This window comes from Pinus tabuliformis, chromosome J (genome assembly GCF_031772625.1).
Source record: "Pinus tabuliformis cultivar Carrire ecotype Pingquan chromosome J, CPIR1, whole genome shotgun sequence".
Taxonomy (NCBI): domain Eukaryota; kingdom Viridiplantae; phylum Streptophyta; class Pinopsida; order Pinales; family Pinaceae; genus Pinus; species Pinus tabuliformis.
Window position 1 is genome coordinate 1,224,876,274 of NC_142295.1, and position 23,189 is coordinate 1,224,899,462.

The window sequence follows — 23,189 nt, forward strand, 5'->3', positions numbered from 1 at the left end:
TCAAAAATACCGGCGAGAATGAAGGTGCTCCAAGGACGGTTGGCCAAAGCACAAAAACGAAGGAAAACGCCCGATCCACTCCAAATTTTGGCCAAAGCCTCTTTGACTGAGCATGGTACTTGATTGGGGACTCCCAGCCCAAATTTCAAGAAATTTGGAGAAAATTTTGTCATTTGTGAATTTTTTGTGCAATTTACAGGTTTTGGCCATTGGAATGGTCTCACCCCGGGTGAGACCATTCTGGAGGATTGCTCGGAATTTTGAAAACTTAGCATTTTTGGAAAGGGCATGCAAAGAGAAAAATTACCAATACTTGGGAGAAGCCTGATTTTGAGATTTGAGCCTCCAAAAGCTCAAAATACATCAAAAAAATGACTTTCTGCCCACTTTTTGAGTTGCAGAAAGTGACCTGGGGAGAAATGGTTTTTGAGGGGGCAAAACAACTCCAAATTCAGAAATTCCACTTGGGATGGAAAGTAGACAGACCAAGCTTTCCAATGAGCCATCTTGCACCTTATTTGGATCAGTGGAACCCACTCAAAAGTAGCTGCAAAGGGGCGCGACCATTCGAGCCAGCTTTACCAGAATTGACCTTTTTTGTCAAAAAACACTGTTTTGACTATGGTTGACCATTTTTACTTGTAGATGATGGATAAATGTAATATTTTCATGGCACTTTGATAGATTTTATCTCTCTTTACCCTTCTAGAAGCTTCCATGATGTAAAAAGTGAAAAATTAATGCATGGATGAGTTAGCTAAGTAATAGAGGCAAGTTGTTTGGCTGCCTATTTTCTAGTTCTTAGTTTAGAATTAGTTCAAACTGCTCCTAGGAAGCTGAGCTCAACCCCTAGAGGTGGGGAAAGGAGTTAGATGGTCTAGATGGTCTATATTATGCTCTCTCCTTCTCATTTTCATGGTTGGACTCTTGTGGGAGAAGCATTATTGTATATTGTACATCTATTACTGCAATTTAAGGAAAAGGAAGGCCAGGGTTTTGCAGACATCATTGTGGATTCTTGTGGATTATTGTGTTGATGGTGTGTTTCCTACTTGTCATTGTAAGTGTGTTTATGTGTTCCATCTCTTATTCTATTGCTGCCAATTGAACAGATGAAGTGATAAAGTTTGAATTCATGCATGCCATGCTCAGCTTTCAATTTTGTTTAATATTTATGTTTTCCACTGTCTAAAGAGGATTCAAAGTCATTGTTTGCCCTCTTTAGCTCCCTCTCTTTCTTCCTTGATCATCCATCTCAGCTTAAGGCATCAGCACAAACTCCTTCCTTGCCCCAAAGACCCACCTGCAAAAACTGAGCTCAATCCCCACACCCTGAATTGCACTCCCTCCAATTGCCACCAAAAACCCCAAAAATCTTTAAATCAACCTCCCTTATCAATTTACTAGCCTAAAATCTTTATTCCTAATTGGTCAGCTTATCATATTGAAAGATCTACCGAATCTGACCCGAGAGAGCCTTCTCATACCTCGTAGGGCTAGCTACGAGGTGAAATGGTTTGATGTAGCCTTGAAGGTTTACCTTCCTCAGCCTAGGGTGAAATCTCAAGCGCTAACACTAGCCACTGCAACTGTCACTCTGACACTCCTCTGCATGAACTGACCTTGGTCCATCCTGCTACTTTTGATATGGGCTCCTATAGCAAGGTATTGATTCGAGAGGTGGACTCCTCAAGGATCCTGCCCATCTGTAGTTCTTTCGAACTACATTACTAGATCACCCCACCTCTCCCTTGGAGGTATCTGGGCAACCAAACTCCTCCACCTCGATTTTTTGCGGATGCAGCCTTCGGATCATGCTTCTCGTCCTTGTCCTTCTTCTTGGGAGGACATTGTGTAGTGTAGTGACCAAATTCGCCACACGGGAAGCACTTGATCTTCGAAACATCTTTCTTCTTCTGCTGCTCCTACTGCCCCTTAGATGCAAGGGCTGCATTCTCTTCCTCCTCCTTGGGCTTCGTCCCACTGTTGCTGCTGCTATCAAGTTTGCACTTGACTAAGTCTCTCCTCATCTCTTCTTGCTGAAGAGCGGCCCACATTCCTTCCCAATCCGACAATATTTTTCTACCTTGGATACTTTGGACAAACACTTTCCATTCTCCAAGAGTTGAATTCAGGGTCAGCCTTATCATCTCGGTAGGCTGAGGTGTTGACCCCACAGCTGCCAACGAGTCTCGGATTTCCTGAAGCTTCGTTAGGAACAGATCAATGTGTTCCCCCTTCTGCATTTGCGTGGATCTCATCTTCTGCTCCAAGTACATCTTCCGCTGCTCGAAAGATCCTTCGTATAGCGTGGCCAATGCTTCCCACATCTGCCGGGCAGTATCCTTGTCGACAATGTGACATACTACGTGATCCCTCACTCTGTCGAGGATCAATTGTTTGGCCTTCGCCATTTCAGCCTTGTACTTTTTGAGTGGATCTGGATCCGCGGGTACAACTACCACACTATCGACATAGGTTTTGAGATCGTGCTCATCCAGAAGGCATGAGATCCTTACCTTCTAGATCACATGGTTGGATGCACCATCCAACTGATCCTGATCTCTTAACCCACTAGCTACCATCTCTGCCAATGAAATGTCGAACTGCCTCCTCTCTCCTCTGCGCAGTACTAGGCTAGCCTACGCATTCCCTGCTGGAGTAGTAGATCTGTTCCTCTATGCTACTGCTCAACAATAGAGAAATCGAATTCATTGGCTAGGAATTCTCTAAGGAAGAAATTCCCTCAACAATGTCTCCTTCTTCCCTCTGACGCTTTTCTGCCCCATCAACTATTGTAGAAAACTGCGTCTCACCAGAAAACTACTTTGTGCTGCTCCCTCTAACATTGGCAAACTTCAATTTGGAAATCTTTCTCTTTGTCGACTCACTCAAAGAGAGATTTTCGCACTAAAGTTTTTCCCTCCTTGCCTGGACCGCGCAATCCCTCTGGGGATTCGATTTGCTGCCTATGCAATACTTCGACTTCCCTCCTCCTCTTCAGCGCTGGGCTCTTCTGGCTCAACTCTCTTGCTTCACCTGCAGCTCTGATACCATGTGAAAATTTGGAAGCCCAAATTTCTGCTGCAGTAACTAATTAAGTTTCTTCTATTTGTTAAATTACTGAACAAATTATTGACTGCATCCTACGACAAATACCGAAACTAATACACTGCAACCTTCACCAATTAAATTAAATGCGGAAACAAGAAATTGAGCAAGAAAGAAATACACAATGCTTGACACCGTTATTTTTGGACAAATTTCCTCGGAAAAACTCAACATGGGAAAACCAATGCAACAACTGAGGATTTGTATTGTTATGGAGTAATTTCTAAGTACAATTCTTCGGATGCCCAAACTGACAATCCTATACAGAGATTTAACTGGACAAAAAGATAGTGAGCTGATCTCACCCTGTCACTGGAAAATCCAGCACTGATCTGCGTTGGAGATGAGCCTCTGCACTGTCTCTGCGCAGTACTGTGTGACACTCACGCAGTCACTGTGTCACTGCTGCTGGGATTGCACTACACCTCCTCTGATACTCTGTTGGATGGAAACTTCGAACCTTTGTCCTTTCGGTCTCACACCCTGGCTCCAACACTTGATCTCAACTGTTCCTCAGTAGAATTTCAGATTCCCTTAGAAGCTCTGCACTGCTACAACGTAGCGCTGCATCATCCTCTTTGCCTTGCACTCTTCGGATCAGGAAAACTTCCTCCAGAAAATTATCTCTTCCCCTCACTGCAAGAAATCACCTCGATCACTTCTCCTGCAACTGCTGCGTTGCTCTCTTTAGAAATCAATCTCTTGATCTCTCACTCGATGTGTTTTCCAAATGCCCATCAAGCCTTCTCTTATAATCTTCTCATTGAGAATCAATGACCCAGTGTAGATTCTAATCAATAGCTTAGATCATTTTGGCTTGATACTTATCTTCTTCTAGAAGTTTCACCCTCTATTTGATTAATACCCCTTAATTATTTTAATTTCCTAAGTTTAGACTTAGGCACCCATTAAAAATAATTAATTATTTTAATAAAGCTTTCTCTGGGTGGAATTTCCCAAAACGATTTTTGGGTATTGTGGAATACATGTGTCCTAGCCTCCCTGCAAATTTGAGGCTTAGGGCACATCCGATGCTACCAGAAATCAACATGCAACAATTGCAATTGAGAAGCATCCAAAATACTGAATCAACTGTGTTCAATATGATGCATCTGTCTCCTGAGTCCTGACTGCTACTAGCCTCTGCACTGTCACTGAAGAATCTGTGCTGCTGCCAACTCTGCAATGAGCCACTGGCTCTGCTGTCAATATTGCACTGCGCTCCTCAACATATGATTGATACTAGTCTGCTACTGTCACTTTGGTAATTTGACTGCATCAACTGACACTGATCCATCCTTCCACTAAATACTGTGGGCCACTGTAGCCAGGGGATGATCCAAGAGGAGGACTCCTTAATGGACCCTGCCCATCCTCTGCAATCCTGAACTTTGATCTACTCATATTGTTGCTGCTACTGCTCTGCTGCTATCACTGCACTGCTGCTACAACTACTGCAATCATGAGTCCGATCTCCCCAGATCTTGAAGCACTAGCTTCCATAGGGATGCTCCCTTTGAAACTAGACTCCCTCCGAGTCTCGATCTCCCTATAGGAAATATCTTTGCTCCCTCCGGGCAACTCGCATTGTCCTCCTGTACTGGAAACTGGACTGCGTAGCTCTGTGCTGGGAATCTTCTGGCTGGAATTGCACTTGCATACTGCAACTTGGCAATTCACACTGCCCATGTCATTGCATCTATCTCTGCAACTATCTCATGTATACTGACGACAACTAGATTTGCAACTATCATCTGAATGATTGGCTGTGTCTACTGAAACTGAACCTGGTACTATGATACTGTGGGTCCTTGTAGCAAAAGTATGGTCCTACTGCAACAATCTGGAATTGTTTTGACTGATCTCCTTGTTGCAGCTGCGCTGGACCTTGCCCATCTAGCACACTGGAGTCTCATGCTCCTCCTGGATCTGGTGCCCTACTATCTCTTCGTACTACCACCACATTTTTTGCATAGGTTTTCAGACCATGCTCATCAAGAGAAAGGACATTTTGGCCTTCCAAATGACATAATTGGAGGCACTGTTCAATCTGTCTTCATGTCTAAGCCAAACTGTGGCCATCTATGATCTAGTCGAAAACTCCCTCTTTCCCTTTGCTTGGTTGCTAGATCTGCTACTCGCACTCCCTTTTGGAGTGAGAGGATCTGCTCACAACTATTGCCAATCTGCAGTTGGAAAAATTAGATCTCTAAAACTCGAGATCCCCTAAGAGAAATTTTCCCTTTGTGTTTGCTTTTCTCTTCCACTCGACATAGATTCTCCTCTAGCAAACTGCTGCAAAAACCCTCTGTTCCCACACAAGAAATCTGCTCAGTGAAAAATATGAGTCGCTGATAGTTCGCCCGCTGGAATCACTTCAATTGGAATACCGAATTTTTCTGCCAACCTGCACTGAAAAATCGAACTTCCCCAAGCATCTTGATCAACCTGGCTCTGGCTTTGCGCAAACTTCAAAAATTTGTCCTGCTGCTCCCTCTGATTGCTGGAATCACTATCTTGGGCAACTTGACTTTTTTGCCAACCTGCAGCTGAAAAATCGAATTTTTGCCCCAACAATTTGAGCTGCCTGTCAATGAATTGCGCAACCTCTAGGAATTTCGTCTTGCTGTTCCCATTGAACAACTAAATTCCCTTCTTTGCTTCTGAGCTTCCCGACTGATCACTCATGCTTTGATACCATGTGAAAATTTCATCTATCACAGCAATTGGAAATTATTTTCCTAATTGTTAATTTATTTAACAATTTATTTACAGTTTGCTACGACAAATACCAAATAATTCACACTGTGATTTTCACAAACAAATACTGCGGAATAAAAATAGCACTGGAATCTGGGAAAATTTAGCACACACACAAAAAACATGACACCGTTATTTTTGGACAAATGTCCTCGGAAAAACCCAACTGGGGAAAACTGGTGCAACAACTGAGGGTTTTATTATTATTATGCAGCAGTGGGAAAAATCTGAGTACAACAAATCTAGATGCCGAATCTGGCGATCCTACAGAGAAAAAATAGTGGCAAAAATCTAGTGGAATTTTCCTCATCCCACAGGCAATCTGACACTAAAGACCGGCCTATGAAACCCCTCTACTAATTGCCCTGCGTCACTCTCTGCGTGGGCTTTGCGCAGACACTAATCTGTACGACTTGGATCTCACATTGAGCTGCCTCTTCTGCTTGCCACTAACTCTAGAAACGTTTATCCTGACCTCTATGAAATTCTTTTGCCTCCGGATCTTTGAAACGACTTCCTGAATCTACAAATTAAACTGCCTATTAGAGGTTTCTGCGTAGCCCCTGCGTCAGCCTCACTGTGGCTATCTTTGACTCTCTGCAATGAACTCGCTGGATCTGGAAAGCTTCCTCCAGCGTAACTATCGTTGCTTCGATCTCTGTCTCTCTGACAACTAATGCTGCTCTCTGGAAATCGAACTGCCAAGGAAAGCGAACTCCACAAGCGTGATCTCCAAATACCCATCAAATTCTTCTTATAATCATCTGTTGGAGCATCAATAACCAAGATTAGAACTTAATCAAGGGCCCAAATTAATTCCCTGCCGATTCGTTTGAGTTTCTAGAGAATTCTCACCTTGACTTAATTAATTCTGATTAATTGACCAGTTTTCCTAAGTTTAGACTTAGGAAACATTATAAAATAGGTTAATAATCTAATTAAGCCATCTCTTGGTGGAATTTTTGGAAACGATTTATGGGTTATGGAAATCTCATGTATTCTAGCCCTTCCACCAAGTTTCGTGACTAGAACACATCCGATGCTACAAAAACTAACATGTAGTAGATATGAAATTTTGCACATTTGACAGATAGGGCAAAATTTCACTCCTTTTGACCTTCGCTCTCTTTCCTTTGACTTTCACTTTTCTTGTCTTGAATTTTGTTGGTTTTTTCTCTTTCTTGGCACAAATATCAATGTGATGAATTGATGTCCAAGTGAGGTCGAATTGCACTGTATTTATAGCTGTCTTGGAGGTCGAATAGGTGGCTTTCTAGACCGACTTGGTATGTGGATGACTAATTGACTCTGTTTGACTCAAAATATATATATATATATATATATATATATATATATATATATTTATACAACAAGTCTAAATGAAAATTTGACTCAAGTACATTTGTTTGACTCATGACAAATTTTCTTTTGACTCAAATAACCCTACAAGCATGAAGATCATGCTTTGACTAATGAAAATAATAGTAATAATATTTTTTTTCTTTTTCCTTTTGCTTTTACATGAAATACATATTGATACAAGTACAATGATAATTATGAAGACCAAACCAGTTACAATTCCAACATAATTGTAGAGTCACAAATTTGAGTTTGAAAATGAACGAAAGAGAGATCTGAGTGGATGAAGCAAGTCGGTGATTGCATATCGGGGGTTGGTGCCTGCAAATAGTGCAGGTTGGTGCCTGCAAACAGTGCAGGTTGGTGCCTCCAACAAGTGGATGCTTGCAAAGAAATTGGGTTTGGTGCCTCTATTAGGCTGGTGCTGACAAAATCTAATGTAAACTGAAGTTGGTGCTTGCACTATAGTCAAAAGAAGTTTTGTGGTTTTCTCCTGTATGGGTTTCCACATAAATATCCTGTGTTCAAGCTCTATGTGATTGGTGCATTTGTTTTATGATTGGATGCGTTTGATTGGCTAAATAATTGTTAAAAATTATATAAAACTGATTCACCCCCTCTCAGTGTTATAAAGAGATCCTGATTTGTGATAACTCTAATCAGAAAAGCAGGATCTATTGTGGGCTATTTAAATCCTTAAGCTTGCTGCAATGGATATGATACAATATTCATTAAATGAATATCAAAGAATGTGACCATTATCTTTCTAGTCTGCCAAGATATCTCATGTCTATCAAAAAGTATAATTAGCAAATTAAGGTTTCAGTAAGTTTCAAGACACGATGGATACTTATGTTGCATTAGTCCCAAGCCCCGTTCAAACTTCAATCTGGCCAAAATTCCTTTTTCTATGGTTAAATGGCATACACTTAATGCATGGAACTTACAATGAAAATTCCTTTTGCCATGCTCAGGTTTCAGACATTGTATGCATGAAACATCCATTGAAAGTTCCTTTTCCCATGGTTGAATTTCAGACATTTAATGCATGAAACATATGTTGAGTTGGTACTAATAAATGCATGTGAGAATAAGTGGTACATTGAAGTCTTGCAATAAGAGTTATACATGTTTTTGTAATTCCATTCATTTTTATGCCGAGCTGGACATTGGTTGGATTTTTGTATGTGTACGTGTCAGAGAATGCTTCAGATTCCTGGGCAGTATAAAAGTGAAATGTGTATAAATAATACTTATAACATGTGGGGTTTCTAAGATTTCTTCAGTGGTGTCTTTTTCCAGTCTGAAACATTATGCAGCATTTATCTCGTCTCCACATTGAGATTATGGTGGCAGGTGTTGTACTGTTACTTTTTTTTCTGAACTTCCTTCATCCTTTAATTGGCACGCCTGAGCATTTCTCTTCAATGTCAACTGGTTCTTGGGCTCCGGCATCAGTGGTGGATGTTGATAAGTTCATTGTAGTTTATGTTACTACTCCAAGCAGAGAAGTTGGTATGCACATCCCATGCCTAGAACTTTCAAATATAGCTAGAAAATGATTCTTTTGTTGAACACAATGAGAAATGAGGGTGAGTTGTTCTGTAGATTGCAGGGACGACTCAGTTGCATCTTCAAAAACATTCTGGGGTGGTTGCATACATTTTTGTTACCAGTGAATATCCTGAGTTTATAAGGTTGTGTGCTTTTTGGTTATATCTATATTTGACAGTTTCATATCCATTTTCCAATTGTGCATCTTCCTTGCAGTAGGCTTTGCAACATGTGTAAACTCTCTTTGTTGTAGTTTAACACTCCAATATTATGAGTCCCAGTTTAATGAAATATTTGAACACTCCGATACTATGAGTTTAAAAAAATATTTTAGATATGAATAAAAGTTACATTAAGTGATCATCATAGTTTATCAAGGTAATTTTAAGATGAATGAATGAAATTTTAATGTCCACGAGACTAGATATAGTCTATGAGACCACTAGCTTCCCTGCGTTTTGCCTTTTCCAGTTCAATCCTCTTATCATTCAAATTAATGATGAGCTGACCCAACCTTCTAACAGTCCGCTCACTGAAAAGACAATGCCAAGGAACTGATGTTAACATACTATTGTAACTGTCTCTGATATCTTTGAAAGCATCACATTCCAAAATGAAATGTTTTTCCGATTCCACTGCCCTAGAAGTGCAAAAAGTACACACCCGCTCTTCCCAAGCTTCTTTAGGTCTTTTCCACTGACCTGTTTCGCACCGTAGTTGATGCGAGTTAGTTCTTAATTGAGCAATAAGAATCTTTGATCTCCATGGAATGCTAGCTCCAATGTACTCTTTTTGTTGGAGATCACACATGGGGTTGAATTCTTGAACATAGTACTTCTTCTTTCTACCCAACTCTTTTCCCCATATATGCTTACGAAACTTCTCCATAACATAACTCTTTAAATCCTTGCTATTTGTGGGACATGCATTGAGGTAAATATTCCATTTTTGCATCCATTTGTTGTTTTGTCTCATCCATGATTTCTTTTTTTCACTCATTCTTTCATTGAAGATAACTTTAGGCCATCTACCTTCTCCCATTTGCTCAATTCTTTGAAGATACCTTATGAGACGCACCATAGCAATTGCTTCGATGGAAGTTGCTCCTGTTTCACTCAACATTATCTCATAAGAAACTGAACTTTTTATTTTAAACTTGCTCATGATCAAACATTTTTGGATTTTCTCAATTTGCTTCCATTTTGAGACAGGGATGCTGCTAGCCCATAATTCACACCCATATAATATCACTGGACAAACTAGGAGCCCAAAAAGCACTTTAATTGTTTTCCAATCCCATAACTCTGCCTTTTTACATCTGTTTTGAAGAGCATATAATGCTTTCCACCCTCCTAAAATTCTCTTCTTTCTGTAGTGCTCCCAATTAAGCTTGTTGTTGAAATCAATCCCGAGGTACTTGTATTCATTTACTTCTTCAAGAATGTTGCCTTCAAAGAAGAACGTATGTTGACTCTGCTTCTTTTTATTTGAGAAAATCATTATTTTGGTCTTGCTGATATTGATCATCAGAGTTTATCAAGGTAATTTTAATATAAAGTGGTTAAGTCAACTAGGTAAAAGAATTATTACCTAATGAATAATGGGATCTCTATTAGGATAATTTCGAGATTAAAAATGGATCTTTTTTTGTAAGCCTGGTGAGACCACATCTTCATCATGTCCAATATATCACCTTGATTGGGGCGGGGAATTGAACAGGTAACTTCACATCAGAGAGTGCCTTAACAAAGCACCCGATCACTGTCTATCCAAGACCCCGTGGACAAATTAAAAATAGATCTTAAAATAAAGTGTAATAATTAAATTAATTTTAAAAAATAAAAATAAAATTAATTAAAAAAAGAATCAAAAGGATGATGTCATCTTCATGGGTAAATATTTTTGGATTTCGTTTTGGTATTTTAAACTTATTTTATTATAGGTTTACTTACATGTCAAGTGTTGGATGTAGAAGTAAATTCTGCATCCAATGAGTACTTGCTCTGCATATTTTTCAATTTGTTTCGATGTGGGTCTACTAAAAAAATTGCGAAGTACTCATTAAATGCAAAATTTAATTCGATATCCAACAAATACCTATACTTGACATGTGAATAAACTTATAAAAAAGACAAAAATACAAATTATATATATATATATATATATATATATATATATATATATATATATATATATATATATATATTTCATAACTCCAAACTTTAGATTTTCTTCCTACCTTTCTATTTTCTTACCTTTATCACATCTTATATTATACCTTTATTACTTTATTACATTGGATGACTTTATTCATAATAAATAACATATATTTCGTATCTCATAAATTTATTTATACAAAAATCATATATTTCATATCTCATGTATCATATCATTTAGTATAGCCTTGGAAAAACATAAAAGTCGTTGAACTTGTAATGAGCGACTCCATTCAACCTTCATTGTATTGGACGACTCCATTCATAATAAAAATCTTATATTTCACATCTCATGTATTCATTGTTCAATATGGTATTGGAGCAATATGTTATTTTTCTTGAAAATTTGCAACTACTTAGATGATTTTATTGAAAAATCAAGGTAATTGAAAACTAAAACCAAGTTTAACTTTCACCAAGATACAAAACTTCTTAATATCCAACATGCAGTGGAAAATAGTTGAGATAAAAACACACGCACACACATAAACTTGACACTAGTGTTTTTTACCCAGGAAACCCAAATGGGAAAACCTGCTTTCTTTGTTGTCAATTTTTATTGATTTTTCTTTGAGCAAATAGATCTTTTACAAACAAAGTTTGCTGCTATTGCAGCCAACAAATAGCCTCTGAGAAATTAATCTCAACTCCACAATTTCTCTCGGCATGCTCTTAGATCACTGCTCTTGTCCTTGAGAAGATGCTCTTGACCCCGCCTCTTGATCTCGACATGTACACACAATTGTTTCCTGCTGAAACTAGGCTTGACTTCTACTCTTCAAATTCTGATCTTCACTCCTCAACCAATGCACTCTACCAACAACAATGAATCATCAATATGTGCCTTCTTTCTTCTCTTGCCGTAATATATCTTTGATTCATGCAAGGAGGCCAAGTTCAAATTTCTGTTCGCACAAGTGCAATGAGTTCCTTTTGCTAGTTAATTGGAGCAAGTCTCAGTGACACTTGGACTAGTTCTTAGTTAACTAGCTTGAGTTGCTACTTGATTTCCTCTAGTTGTGAACCGAGTTAACTGAAGACTTAACTTGTCCCAACTAAACTTGTCTCTCCAATCTTGATTCGTCCTAACTGGACTTGTCTTTGCCACCTCATCCTGTAGTCTAAATGAAGAAGAATCTCGGATGAATTGAAGCTCCAAAACTACACATGCAATCCACTGATGACCATTTCAATGAACTAGAAATCAACTCGTCACGTTGAAGTTTATCTTATGAATTCGCATTCATCCTAGAGAAAGACAATTCGAGGTCTTTACCGGCTAAGGCACAAGCCAAAAGACCTTACTTTGCTACATTTTCAACACTCCCTCTTAGCGAGGAAGGGATTCTGTACAACTCCCAACTTATCTTTGAAAAACACGAACTTGCCTTTGACTAAGGCCTTCGTCAAGATATCTACAACCTGCTCATCTGTGGGAATGTACAATAGCTTTACTATCCCTTTCTACACACAATCCTTGAGATGATGGTACCTGATCTCGATGTGCTTGGAGCGGTAATGAAAAATTGGATTCTCAAACAACTTAATGCAACTCTGATTGTCATAGTAAATCACGACGGGCCCCAAACCCTGCCTGAAAAGACCCACAAACAACTTCCTCATCCATATGGCTTCACATGCTTCTAAGTTGGCAACCATGTACTTGAGTCCTGACCTTTGCTGAACTAAGAGCAACTGATCTCTACTTCCTACTCAGCAGGAAATAGCTGTTGACCCAATGTTGAAGACACAACTTGAAGTACTCTTCCAATCTGTGGAGATCCCTGCCTAATCTACATCTGTGTAGCCCTCAAGCCTCACTCCATCAGCCTGTTTATACCATAAACCATAATCTCTCGTGACTTTGAGATACCTCAGACATGCTTGGTAGCAACCCAGTGAACTTTGGTAGGCTCCATCATGAATTGGCTTAACTGGTTCACTGCAAAACATATGTCAGGCTGTGTGTTGACTAAGTACATCAATGACCCAATGAGCTGCCTGTACAAGGTGGCATCTACTTGCTCCGCTCTGCTAGTGCCCACCTTCCTCCAGTTTGTGACTAGAGGCGCGGTCATGGGCTTGCAATCCTGCATACAAAACCAACTGAGAATCTTTGTAGTGTACTTCCCTTGCCCCAAGAAGATTCCCCCATCACCCTGCCATACCTCCAGCCCAAGGAAATAATGCATAAGCCCTATGTCCTTCATCTCAAACTCTCTTGTAAGATTTGCCTTGCAATCCTGGATCAAGCTCTTTGCTCCAGTCAAGATAAGCTCGTCAACATAAAGCACTAGAATTAGCGGAAGCTCTCCAATCGTGATGTAGTACAAGTTGGAATTTGTGTCACTCGTACTGAAGCCCAATCCCTAAAGGTAGCTGTCAATGCGAGTGTACCAAGCTCTTGGTGCCTGCTTGAGCTCATAAAGAGCTCTCTTCAACAAACAAACATGAGTGTCTCTGCTGAAAGTCTCAAACCCCTTTGGCTGCTCCATATAAATCTCTTCCTCAACCACCCTATTGAGGAATGTTGCCTTCACATCCATCTGGTGGATCCTCCACCCCATCTAAGCTGCAAGTGCCAAAATCATCCTAATGGATGAATAACGAGCCATTGGAGCAAACATCTCCTCATAGTCAATGCCTTCAACTTGCGAGAAGCCCTTGGCCACAAACTTGGCCTTGTACTTCTCCGCACTCTCATCTGCTCCATGCTTCACCTTGTACACCTAGAATCCTTCCATTGATTTTCCCTCCAGGCGTGGCACAATCTCCCAGACATTGTTCTTCATGATGGAGGAATATTCCTCCACCATGGCATCCCACCAAACCTGCTGAGAGGTTACCTCCTCATAACAAGAAGGCTCTGAGTATAACAACTCAGTCATCAATGCCATGTATCCAGTGTACCTCAGTGGTTGCTTGCTTTTCCAGGATGTAGAGTTGGGAGTCTCAACTTGCTCCTAGGCCTCTTGAATCAACCTCTTGGGCCACTTGGTTCTCGTCCTCCCTATGTTGGGTCACGGGTGTAACGAACAAGGTCTGTGTATAAGCAGTGAAATAATCTTCAAAAGCCTTCGAAGACAAAGACATCCATTGCAGGACAAGTAATGTATATTAAATATTATATACAAATTGATGAGATGATTACAAATGAGGGTGAGGGTTTGTTTATATACCCTAGGCAGGTACCTCTTCATCAACACTCATGTGCTTAGGGACATACCTCTTCATTAACTAATCACTAGTTAAGTAATCATTATTTATTATTATTATTATTGTTTACATTATTTTTATTATTTTTATATAAATTATATTCATAACATTGTCTTCTTCTTAAAAAAGCTTTATCCTGAAAGCTCACTGATGAAAGGGTTTGATCTCCTTTTTCGTTTCGAACATCTTCTCGTCTCAGAACTTTGATCTTCGTTGGTACAAGACGATATGATCCTCTGAGTTATAAACAAAATTGTCAGACTGAGAATGGATTTGACCATCCTAGATTAATGCAAATATCAGTGTTCCTTGGAACATAAATTTGTTGTTTCCGTTCTGAATGGTTCAAATATGTAGACTGACTTAGTTGTCTGCTCTTGTGATTTGGATGTCGGTAATATTAGAAAATTGGTAAAGAAGAAATATTTTCTTATATTGATAATTACTTGTGATAGTCTTATGTTCTTATTAACTTCTTTGTGTTCTTTCATCAAGCAATCATCAAAGTAAAAATGTGAAGATCAAGGATACTAGATGTAGGCACTCATCTAGGTCTAAAATCCCTTTATAGGCGAAAACCCAGTCATAACTCTTTCTTCAGTAGATTCAAATTGAGATAAACCAAGACCTTAGACCAAAATACCTTCCCCCTCCACCAAGTCAGCTCTTCCTTCTGATAGGTGATCTCTTCCAAAGTTACCAAGTGCCAGCTTCTCAAATGCAACTTTAACCTAGAATTTTGATCCCTAGCTTCAGAACTTTGACCCAACTTTAGGATTGCAGTTTCTATCTAGCAACTTCAGTAGCTTTAGCCTAGAAGTTTCATAGCTTCGACCTTGATGCAACTTCACAGCATCAACATTGATGCAGCTTCATAGCTTCGACCTTGATGTAGCTTCACAACTTCGATGTAGCTTCACAATTTTGATGCAGTTTCACAGCTTCGATGTAGCTTCAGAATTTCGTTGCACATGAGAGAGAGAGACCCAAAAACTTTGATTCCAACTTCCTTCTTGAACTTCACACTTTTTCTGCTTCCAGCTACTACAATTCGAACTTGTGAGAGATGTGCTTCCAAATGAGTCGAGTTGCTCCAATATATAGTGAGTTTGTGAGGTCGAATTCCCTTGTTGAGGCAAACTTGTCCTTTCTTGAGGCCGACTTGGTGGAGGAGGCCTAATTGACCTATTTTATAATAAAACAATTTTTTTTCTTGACAAATAAAGCCCAAGAAGGGTATTTTACATTATGACATGGACAAGGACACTTGACATAAACCCTAGAAGTCTTCAATGAAGACTTTGACTGAAATACAATTGACCCAAGCATAAAACTCATGCTTTAATAAGTCAATTTCTTTAATACTAAAATTTCTTTTTCTTTCTTTTGACAAATACATTACATCATGACTCAAATACAATTATGAAGACTGACACTAGTTACATTCTTCAACACTCCTTCTTAACTAGGGAGGCATTCATAATTACATATATATAGAAGTACATAGAAGATTTCAAAATGAACTACGAAGAGTTCTAGCACACTCAGTGCTGCAGACTAGATACGTGACGAGGGTAATCTATCTAGGTGGTACTAAGATGGACTCAAGCTTTCAGCTAGTCTAGTTACCATCAAGCTTACTTGCTAACCATCAACCTAGGGATCTAGGTGCGTATCCAAGGTTGGAGCTCCATGAACAATGCCACCCTCCCTCTTCAGGATCTAGACATCAACACACAGGCTGACCAGATGTCCTCCCAAGCATCTTGCCATTAGATGCTTCACCTCTCCTTAAAAAGTAAACCAGATATATCCATTTATCCAAGCATGCTTCCAATGTGTTCATTTTTCTTATGGAGAGATCTACCTATACAAACACAAACCCCTATCAATAATAAAATTTCAAATATATATACAAGTAAACACAAACCTTCAGGGTTTTCAATCATTTGGATGCTACTAACATCATCATTAAGTTCTTCAAATACATCTTTCCGAAAGCTTTTTTTCACTTCTTTAGCAACACCAAATACAGCCTCAGTACTTCTCAAGTCTTCATGAATCACAAACCTTTATCTGTAATAATTTCATTCATTTGGTTCCATTGTTACTTCATGGTACTCATTGTCATAATATGCCGTTTCTCTCAACCGGGGAGATATACCCTTTCTTCTATCTAGGCTCCCTCTTAATTTAGGGAAATCAACAATTTCATGATATCAAAGAAACTTCATCCTTTCAAGGCTTTATTTCTTTCTTATGGCATCAAGGTCATCTTGATCATCATCATTCTTATAGCTTCCTTTATCATGCTTATACGAACATCTTCATTATCTTGAAGATTATGTACCTGCAAAAACTTTAATAGCAAGTACAACCAAAATACATATACAAAAGCATGAAGTTAACTATATCAAAATTATGTCAATATAATGGAGGCATTGAAAGAATCAAATATTAAATACCTAAACCTAGTTAGGTTCATAATCAGTAAGAGACACATACTAGACTTCAACCTCTTGCTAGGGTTTTGTCACAAACCCTTAGACACAAAGCCTTAGATATCAACAATTCAATCAAATAACAATCCTACTATACATCTAAGGTTTCAACAATTTTAGACTCTACTAGGGTTTGTTGCAAACCCTAGATTTTATCATCAAAACTAAATCATATCGAAAAAAATATCATTATCCTAGAATATCAATCTCTACTAGAGCTTTACAAACCCTAGAATTCATAAAAATCAACAATTAGGTTAGAATACTAGCATATACATATCTAGGGTCCCATGTCAACATTCATACCTACTAGGTAAACCCAGGACACAAACACCAATACATCAAAGTCAGACAAACAATAATTTTTCTTCAGGCTAGGGTTTCGATTGGATGAATATACACCTAGGGTTTCATTCCTAGGATCTTACTGCAAGGGTTTTGCTCATACACCCTAATTCATCAAACCCTAAAGATCTAGGGATTCAATACATAACTTAGACATTAACAGTAAACCCTAAAGAACTAGGGTTTCTATAATACCAAAACCTAAACATCAAAAGAATAACAACCCTAAGTAGACTAGAGTTTCATAATCAATATTGACATACCTTTAACAACAAGAGGCTAGGATTTTACAGTGAATCTTAAAGGCTAGGGTTACACAAGAATGATCAAATAATATCATGAGGGTATATTCAATCTAATGATTAATCACTCTAACAAGAATCTTTGTGATTCAAAACCCTAGACATAACGATGTTAGTGATGTAAAGAAAATTTCAAGAGAATGATCATACCTTTTGCATGAAGAGAACTTTATTACAAAACTTATATTCTAAAACATACCTTTGAGTTATTCCTTAACAAACCTTGTAGGACATCAATTCTTAAAGGGCTTCCTTTGCAATAGGACTTCTACCATGATTCAAGTCTATGCTTTGAACTCTCCTCCATAACCCTTGAGCATTCAGCAAGATTTCCTAACCAAGGAAAAGAGAGAGTTTATTAGTATAGAATATAAACAAGTCTTGATGTGATGAGGAAACCAAACATGAAAAGATGATACAAACAACAAAATACTTATCTTTTGTAAAATGGTGAAGGCTCCCTCTTAACCCAATCCCTTTGAGGGATACCTACAACTTATCAAAATAATTCAGAAATGTTCTAACGAGACATGTTAGACCTACAAACTCTAGAAATCAAAATATAAAGGAAAACAATACAAGACTGAGAAGGATATGTAGGAGAAGTCTTAGTAGTATAACTTATAAGTCCTCTACTTTCGATTCCTTAGTTTTGTTCTTCTTCGATGGAGCTTCATCGACAATATTTGCTTGATCTCTTTTTCTCTTCCCATTCCTTGGTTTCTCAGGACATTGACTTTTATAATGACCCATCTTATGACAATTGTAACATTCAATTTTGGATAGGTCAACTTTCTTCTTTGGTCCTTTGAACTTCTTGAAGTTCGCTTCTTCTTATAATGAGCATAATTCGAGGTGTTTTCTTCTTCATCGTCCTTCTTGTTGTTTATTAATGATATTTAGGCTTCTTCTTGACTGCATGCATTCCACATTTGTTCAAATGTTGGAGTATCCTTCCAACAATTAATTCCCGATGCAAAATCACTCCAAGATTTTGGTAGTCTTAGAAGAGTAGTAATTACAAGCTCTTTTTTCTGGTATGATTTCATCTATTTCTTGGAGTTCATCTTTTATTCTGGAGATTCTTACAAAATATGATGAAACGATACCATCATTTATCATCTTAACAGTTCTTAGTTCATTCTTGAGGCTTGCTATTTGACCAATGTTCTTGATGGTGAATTCTTTTGAGATAGCCTCATACATTTCTTGAACATAATCTATGTTGTAAATGTATGGAATTAGGTTGTCCTTAACTCCATCCACTATTAGGTTCATAGCCAAGATTTCAGTTTCTTTGAACTTTGCTTTCTCTTCTTCATCTGTAAGCTTATTGATTTTTCCTTGAATAAGATCTAAAACTTTGTTCTTTTCGAGGATGAGATCTCTCCTCTTTTTCCATGCCCTGTAGTTGGAGACTCCTTCTAGTTTGTTTTCTCCCTTCATTGAGTTTGACATAATTCCTGTAGATAGTAGGCTTATCTCCTTATATGATCCTTCTTAATGACCTTCCTTTGATCTCCTTTTCCTTAATAGATTTTCAATCTGCCCTTTTCTTCTTTCTTCACCTTAGCTCTGATACCATGTTAGAAAATCGGAAAGGCAGAAATATTTTCTTATATTGATAATTACTTGTGATATTCTTATCTTCTTATTAACTTCTTTATGTTCTTCTTTTATCTTCTTCTTATCAAGCAATCATCAAAGTAAAAACGTGAAGATCAAGGACACCAGATGTAGGTACTCATCTAGGGCTAAAACTCCTTTATAGGGGAAAACTTAGTTAAAACTCTTCCTTCAGTAAATTCAAATTGAGATAAACCAAGACCCTAGACCAAAATACCTTCCTCCTCTACGAAGTCAACTCTTCCTTCTGATAGATGATCTCTTCCAAAGTTACCAAGTGCCAACTTCTCAAATGCAACTTCAACCCAAAATTTCGACCCCCAGCTTCAAAACTTTGACTAAACTTTAGGACTGCAGTTTCTATCTAGCAACTTCAATAGCTTCAGCCTATCATCTTCATAGCATTGACATTGATGCAGCTTCACGACTTCGACCTTGATGCAGCTTCACAACTTCGACCTTGATGCAACTTCACAAATTTGATGCAACTTCACAGCTTCGATGCAACTTCAGAATTTCGTTGCACAAGAGAGAGAGAGAGAGAGAGAGAGAGAGACCCAAAAACTTAGATTCCAACTTCCTTCTTGAACTTTACACTTTTTCTGCTTCCAACTACTACAATTCGAACTTGTGAGAGATGTGCTTCCAAATGAGTCGAGTTGCTCCAATATATAGTGAGTTTGTGAGGTCGAATTCCCTTGTTGAGGCCGACTTGGTGGAGGAGGCCTAATTGACCTATTTTACAATAAAATAAATTTCTTTCTTGACAACTAAAGCCCAAGAAGGGTCTTTTACATTATGTCATGGACAAGGACACTTGACATAAATCCTAGAAGTCTTCAATGAAGAATTTGACCTAAAAACAATTGACCCAAGCATAAAACCCATGCTTTAATAAGTCAATTTCTTTTTCTTTCTTTTGACAAATACATTACATCACGACTCAAATACAATTATGAAGAATGACACTAGTTACATTCTTCAACAGATAAGGAGTTCTTGTGTTTTAATCTCGCCCTAATACGTTTGTTGTGATTTCTTGTTTTATTGGGGGTATATGATTTATTTCAGGTACATAAATTGTTTGATTAATTGCGAGATCTTCACTTGAAATTTTTGTTGTTTGCACTGCAACTTTTGATTACATCCTCATTTCAACTGATTTATCCTCTTCTTGAGTTGTGATATTGATTAGATTGGTATTTGTTCCTTTATCTTCAACTTGGATTGTTACGACTGGAGACTTCAATACTTCTTCTTGAGTAAGTTGTTCTAACTTGTCATTTAGTGACTTCTTGTCACTTTTAAGCTTTTTTATTTGTGTAAGAAGGGCTTGGTTATGATTCCTTAGACGTAAAAGCTCTTCGTTTTTTAGATTGTTGAATTTATTCTTAGTATCCTCCTCATCTTTTAAACTTTTGATTTGTTCTAATAACCTTTGATTAAGGTCTTTTAAGCGCAAATTTTCTTCTTCTTTCTCTGATAGACTTTCATTGAGTTTCTTCTCGGAACCTTCATTTTCTTGTTCTAATTTGTGCTTCTTAGTTTTACACTTTTTGACTTGCGCAAGTAGTTTTTTATTGTGATCCTTCAAACATGAATTTTCTTCATTTTTGTTAGATATGACTTCTTTAAGCTCCTTTTGCTTCTTTAACATTGTTTATTGATTCTCTTGTAGCATCAATTTTGAAATATCCTTAAATTCTTTTGATGAAGGCATTATCGATTCTACCTTTTGTTATGTCTTGAAATATGATCATCTTCTTTTTATAGGGAAACATAAAAAAAATTTGCTCTATGTTTAGCATGAATGTATCCAATTCTTTAAACGAAGGTAGACCAAAAATTATGTCAACCTTTTTGTTATACATAGATACCACGCTGAATTGAGTTATATATTCGTAATGATTAACTGTCTCATGTAAATCATTAAATTCATACTCTTTTTCACCAAAAATATCCTTTCTTTCATCTATATTTCGCTCTAAAATTAATAGCTGATTCGCCAAATTAATATTGATGTAATTTTTCTCGTTGCTTGTGCTAATCACAATATTAACATCCTTCCCTTGGATATTCCCTTTTAATGTGAATAATTTAAAATCTGTAATTGAAAGATCGTTATATGAAAACCTTCCTTCCTTCATCATATCTGATTTAGACTCCATTCCTTTCTCTTGAATGAGTGACTTCCTTTTGCATTCGAGCAAAACACTATAATATTCAAATACTTTTGAATTTTATTTATCTATTTATTTTTTAATTTTATTTATCATCAAATAATCCTTTCTACTTCACATCTTGATGAATGAAGGTTTATTGTTTCCTTTGTATTTTTTTAATATACCCTTTGTTTTATTTTTCCCTATTTTTTTAATCTTTTTTATTATTATAAGAAGTCCATATAAATCACTTTTTGTTTTACCTTTTTTTCTTGTAATTTCCTTTTGATTCCTTTGTCATAATACATATAAATATATAAAGATCGCTTTTATGGTTTATGCTGACCTTTTACTCAAGATCAATATAATACCCTTATTATATTATATATATCCTCACACTAATCAATTTATTGTTGAAATAATTACATAATTTCTTTTATGAAGGGTCGTGCCCATACACGAGAATATATTTTCCCAACGTACATGATGAAAGTGAACATGATTTATTCGTCCCAATACCCAGTAGTCGGCAACACTTGTTACAGTGACAACAGGACAAACACAGATAGTTTGAGTTGGATTGTGGTGGTGGTGGCTACAGGGGAAGCGGTGGCGTGATGCTTGCGACTGGCAGAGAGGGAGGATCGCTGACTTGGTAATGGCAGCTGTAAATCCAACAGTTAGCGAGGCCAACGAATGTGGCTGCAAGGAAGTGGTCGTGTGGGGGTTGCTTCTTGCTGTAGCAACAAAGCGGGTAGGTCAAGTAACCACAACACTGTTTGTTTGACGAAGCGGGATGGTCGAGCACCAAGTGATGTACTGTCCTGGTTGTGACAGTAGTGGCTGTGTCGACTGGGTTAGGCGTGTAGCATTGGCAAAAGGTTGCATGCGGATGGGTAGTGGTTTGTTGTGAGGCGCTGTATACAGTGGTTGTGATGGCGGTTGCAGGTGAACGGTGGTCTGGCACTGCGATTGCGTACAACCTCAATCCATAGGATTTTATTTTTATTTATTTTTTTCTTATATACCCTTTTTTTGATTTTTTTTTAACCCTTTTTAATATTTTTTTTCCAATTTTTTTAACTTTTTTTTAATATATTTGTTTTTTTCTAATATTTATTTTTTATATTTTTAATTATTTTTTCCTTTTTGGGCAAAGGCCAATTGGTGAAAATGGAGAAAATCCAACTTCTGTAGCGAAGCGCTTCAGTTGTGACAATAACAAGGCTGACGAAGAGCTGAAGGCCAAAGGCCGGATCAAACTGGCTCTATGCAGCGGCTAAGCGGCCATAGGATCGAGCAACTGTGATGCCAATGTAACGAACAAGGTTCGTATAAGCAGTGAAAAAATCATCAAAAGACTTCGAAGACAAAGACATCTATTGCAGGACAAGTAACGTATATTAAATATTATATAAGAATTCATGAGATGATTACATATGAGGGTGAGGGTCTGCTTATATACCCTAGGCAGGTACCTCTTCACCAACAGTCATGTCCTTAGGGACATACCTCTTCATTAACTAATTACTAGTTAATCAATCGTTATTTGTTATTATTATTGTTTACATTATTTGTATTATTTTTATATAAATTATATTCATAACATTGGGAGTCATTGATAGAGTTGTTGCCTCCACTCGTCTTGGTCTATCCTCCTCATCCTGCAATGACTCCTTGTCATCTTGTTGTACAACCTGCTTGCCACCTGGCCGAGACTTAGTTTGTGGTACTGGGTGAGGCTTTTGCTTGGGAGCAAGAAGCTCCTCCTAAGGTACTCGAACCTGCTCTCGCTCCAAGGACTCCATCATAGCTTTATCCTTTGCAAACTTCACATCTCATCTGATAACTGTCTTCTTGAGTGATGGTATGCACACCTTGTATGCCTAAGGTGTCTCACAGTAACCCACAAAAATTCTGTTTTCAGTTGTGGGCTCCAACTTCTTTTTGACCTCTTTGGGCACATGGTAGTAAAATCTTGTCCCAAAGACGCGGTTGAGAAATATCAAGCTTCTTTCCTGTGAAAGCCTTCTTTGG

The 23,189-nt window shown here is 37.9% G+C and overlaps 1 protein-coding gene across 9 annotated transcripts in view; it reads left to right on the top strand.

The window, feature by feature from the left end:
* The window catches only part of LOC149231548 (uncharacterized), a 303,271-nt gene that overhangs the window by 68,720 nt on the left and 211,362 nt on the right, over positions 1–23,189 (top strand). For 8 of the 9 annotated variants that reach the window (XR_016248077.1, XR_016248076.1, XM_089379231.1 and 5 more), the window contains exon 2: positions 8,533–8,745. The exons of the other annotated variant lie outside the window; for it this stretch is intronic. Coding sequence is in view for 6 of the 8 variants with exons in the window: in XM_089379231.1 (XP_089235357.1) it covers positions 8,544–8,745 (202 nt within the window). In the remaining 2 variants the exon portion in view is untranslated. The remainder of the gene's footprint in view (positions 1–8,532; positions 8,746–23,189) is intronic. 9 annotated transcript variants of the gene reach the window in all.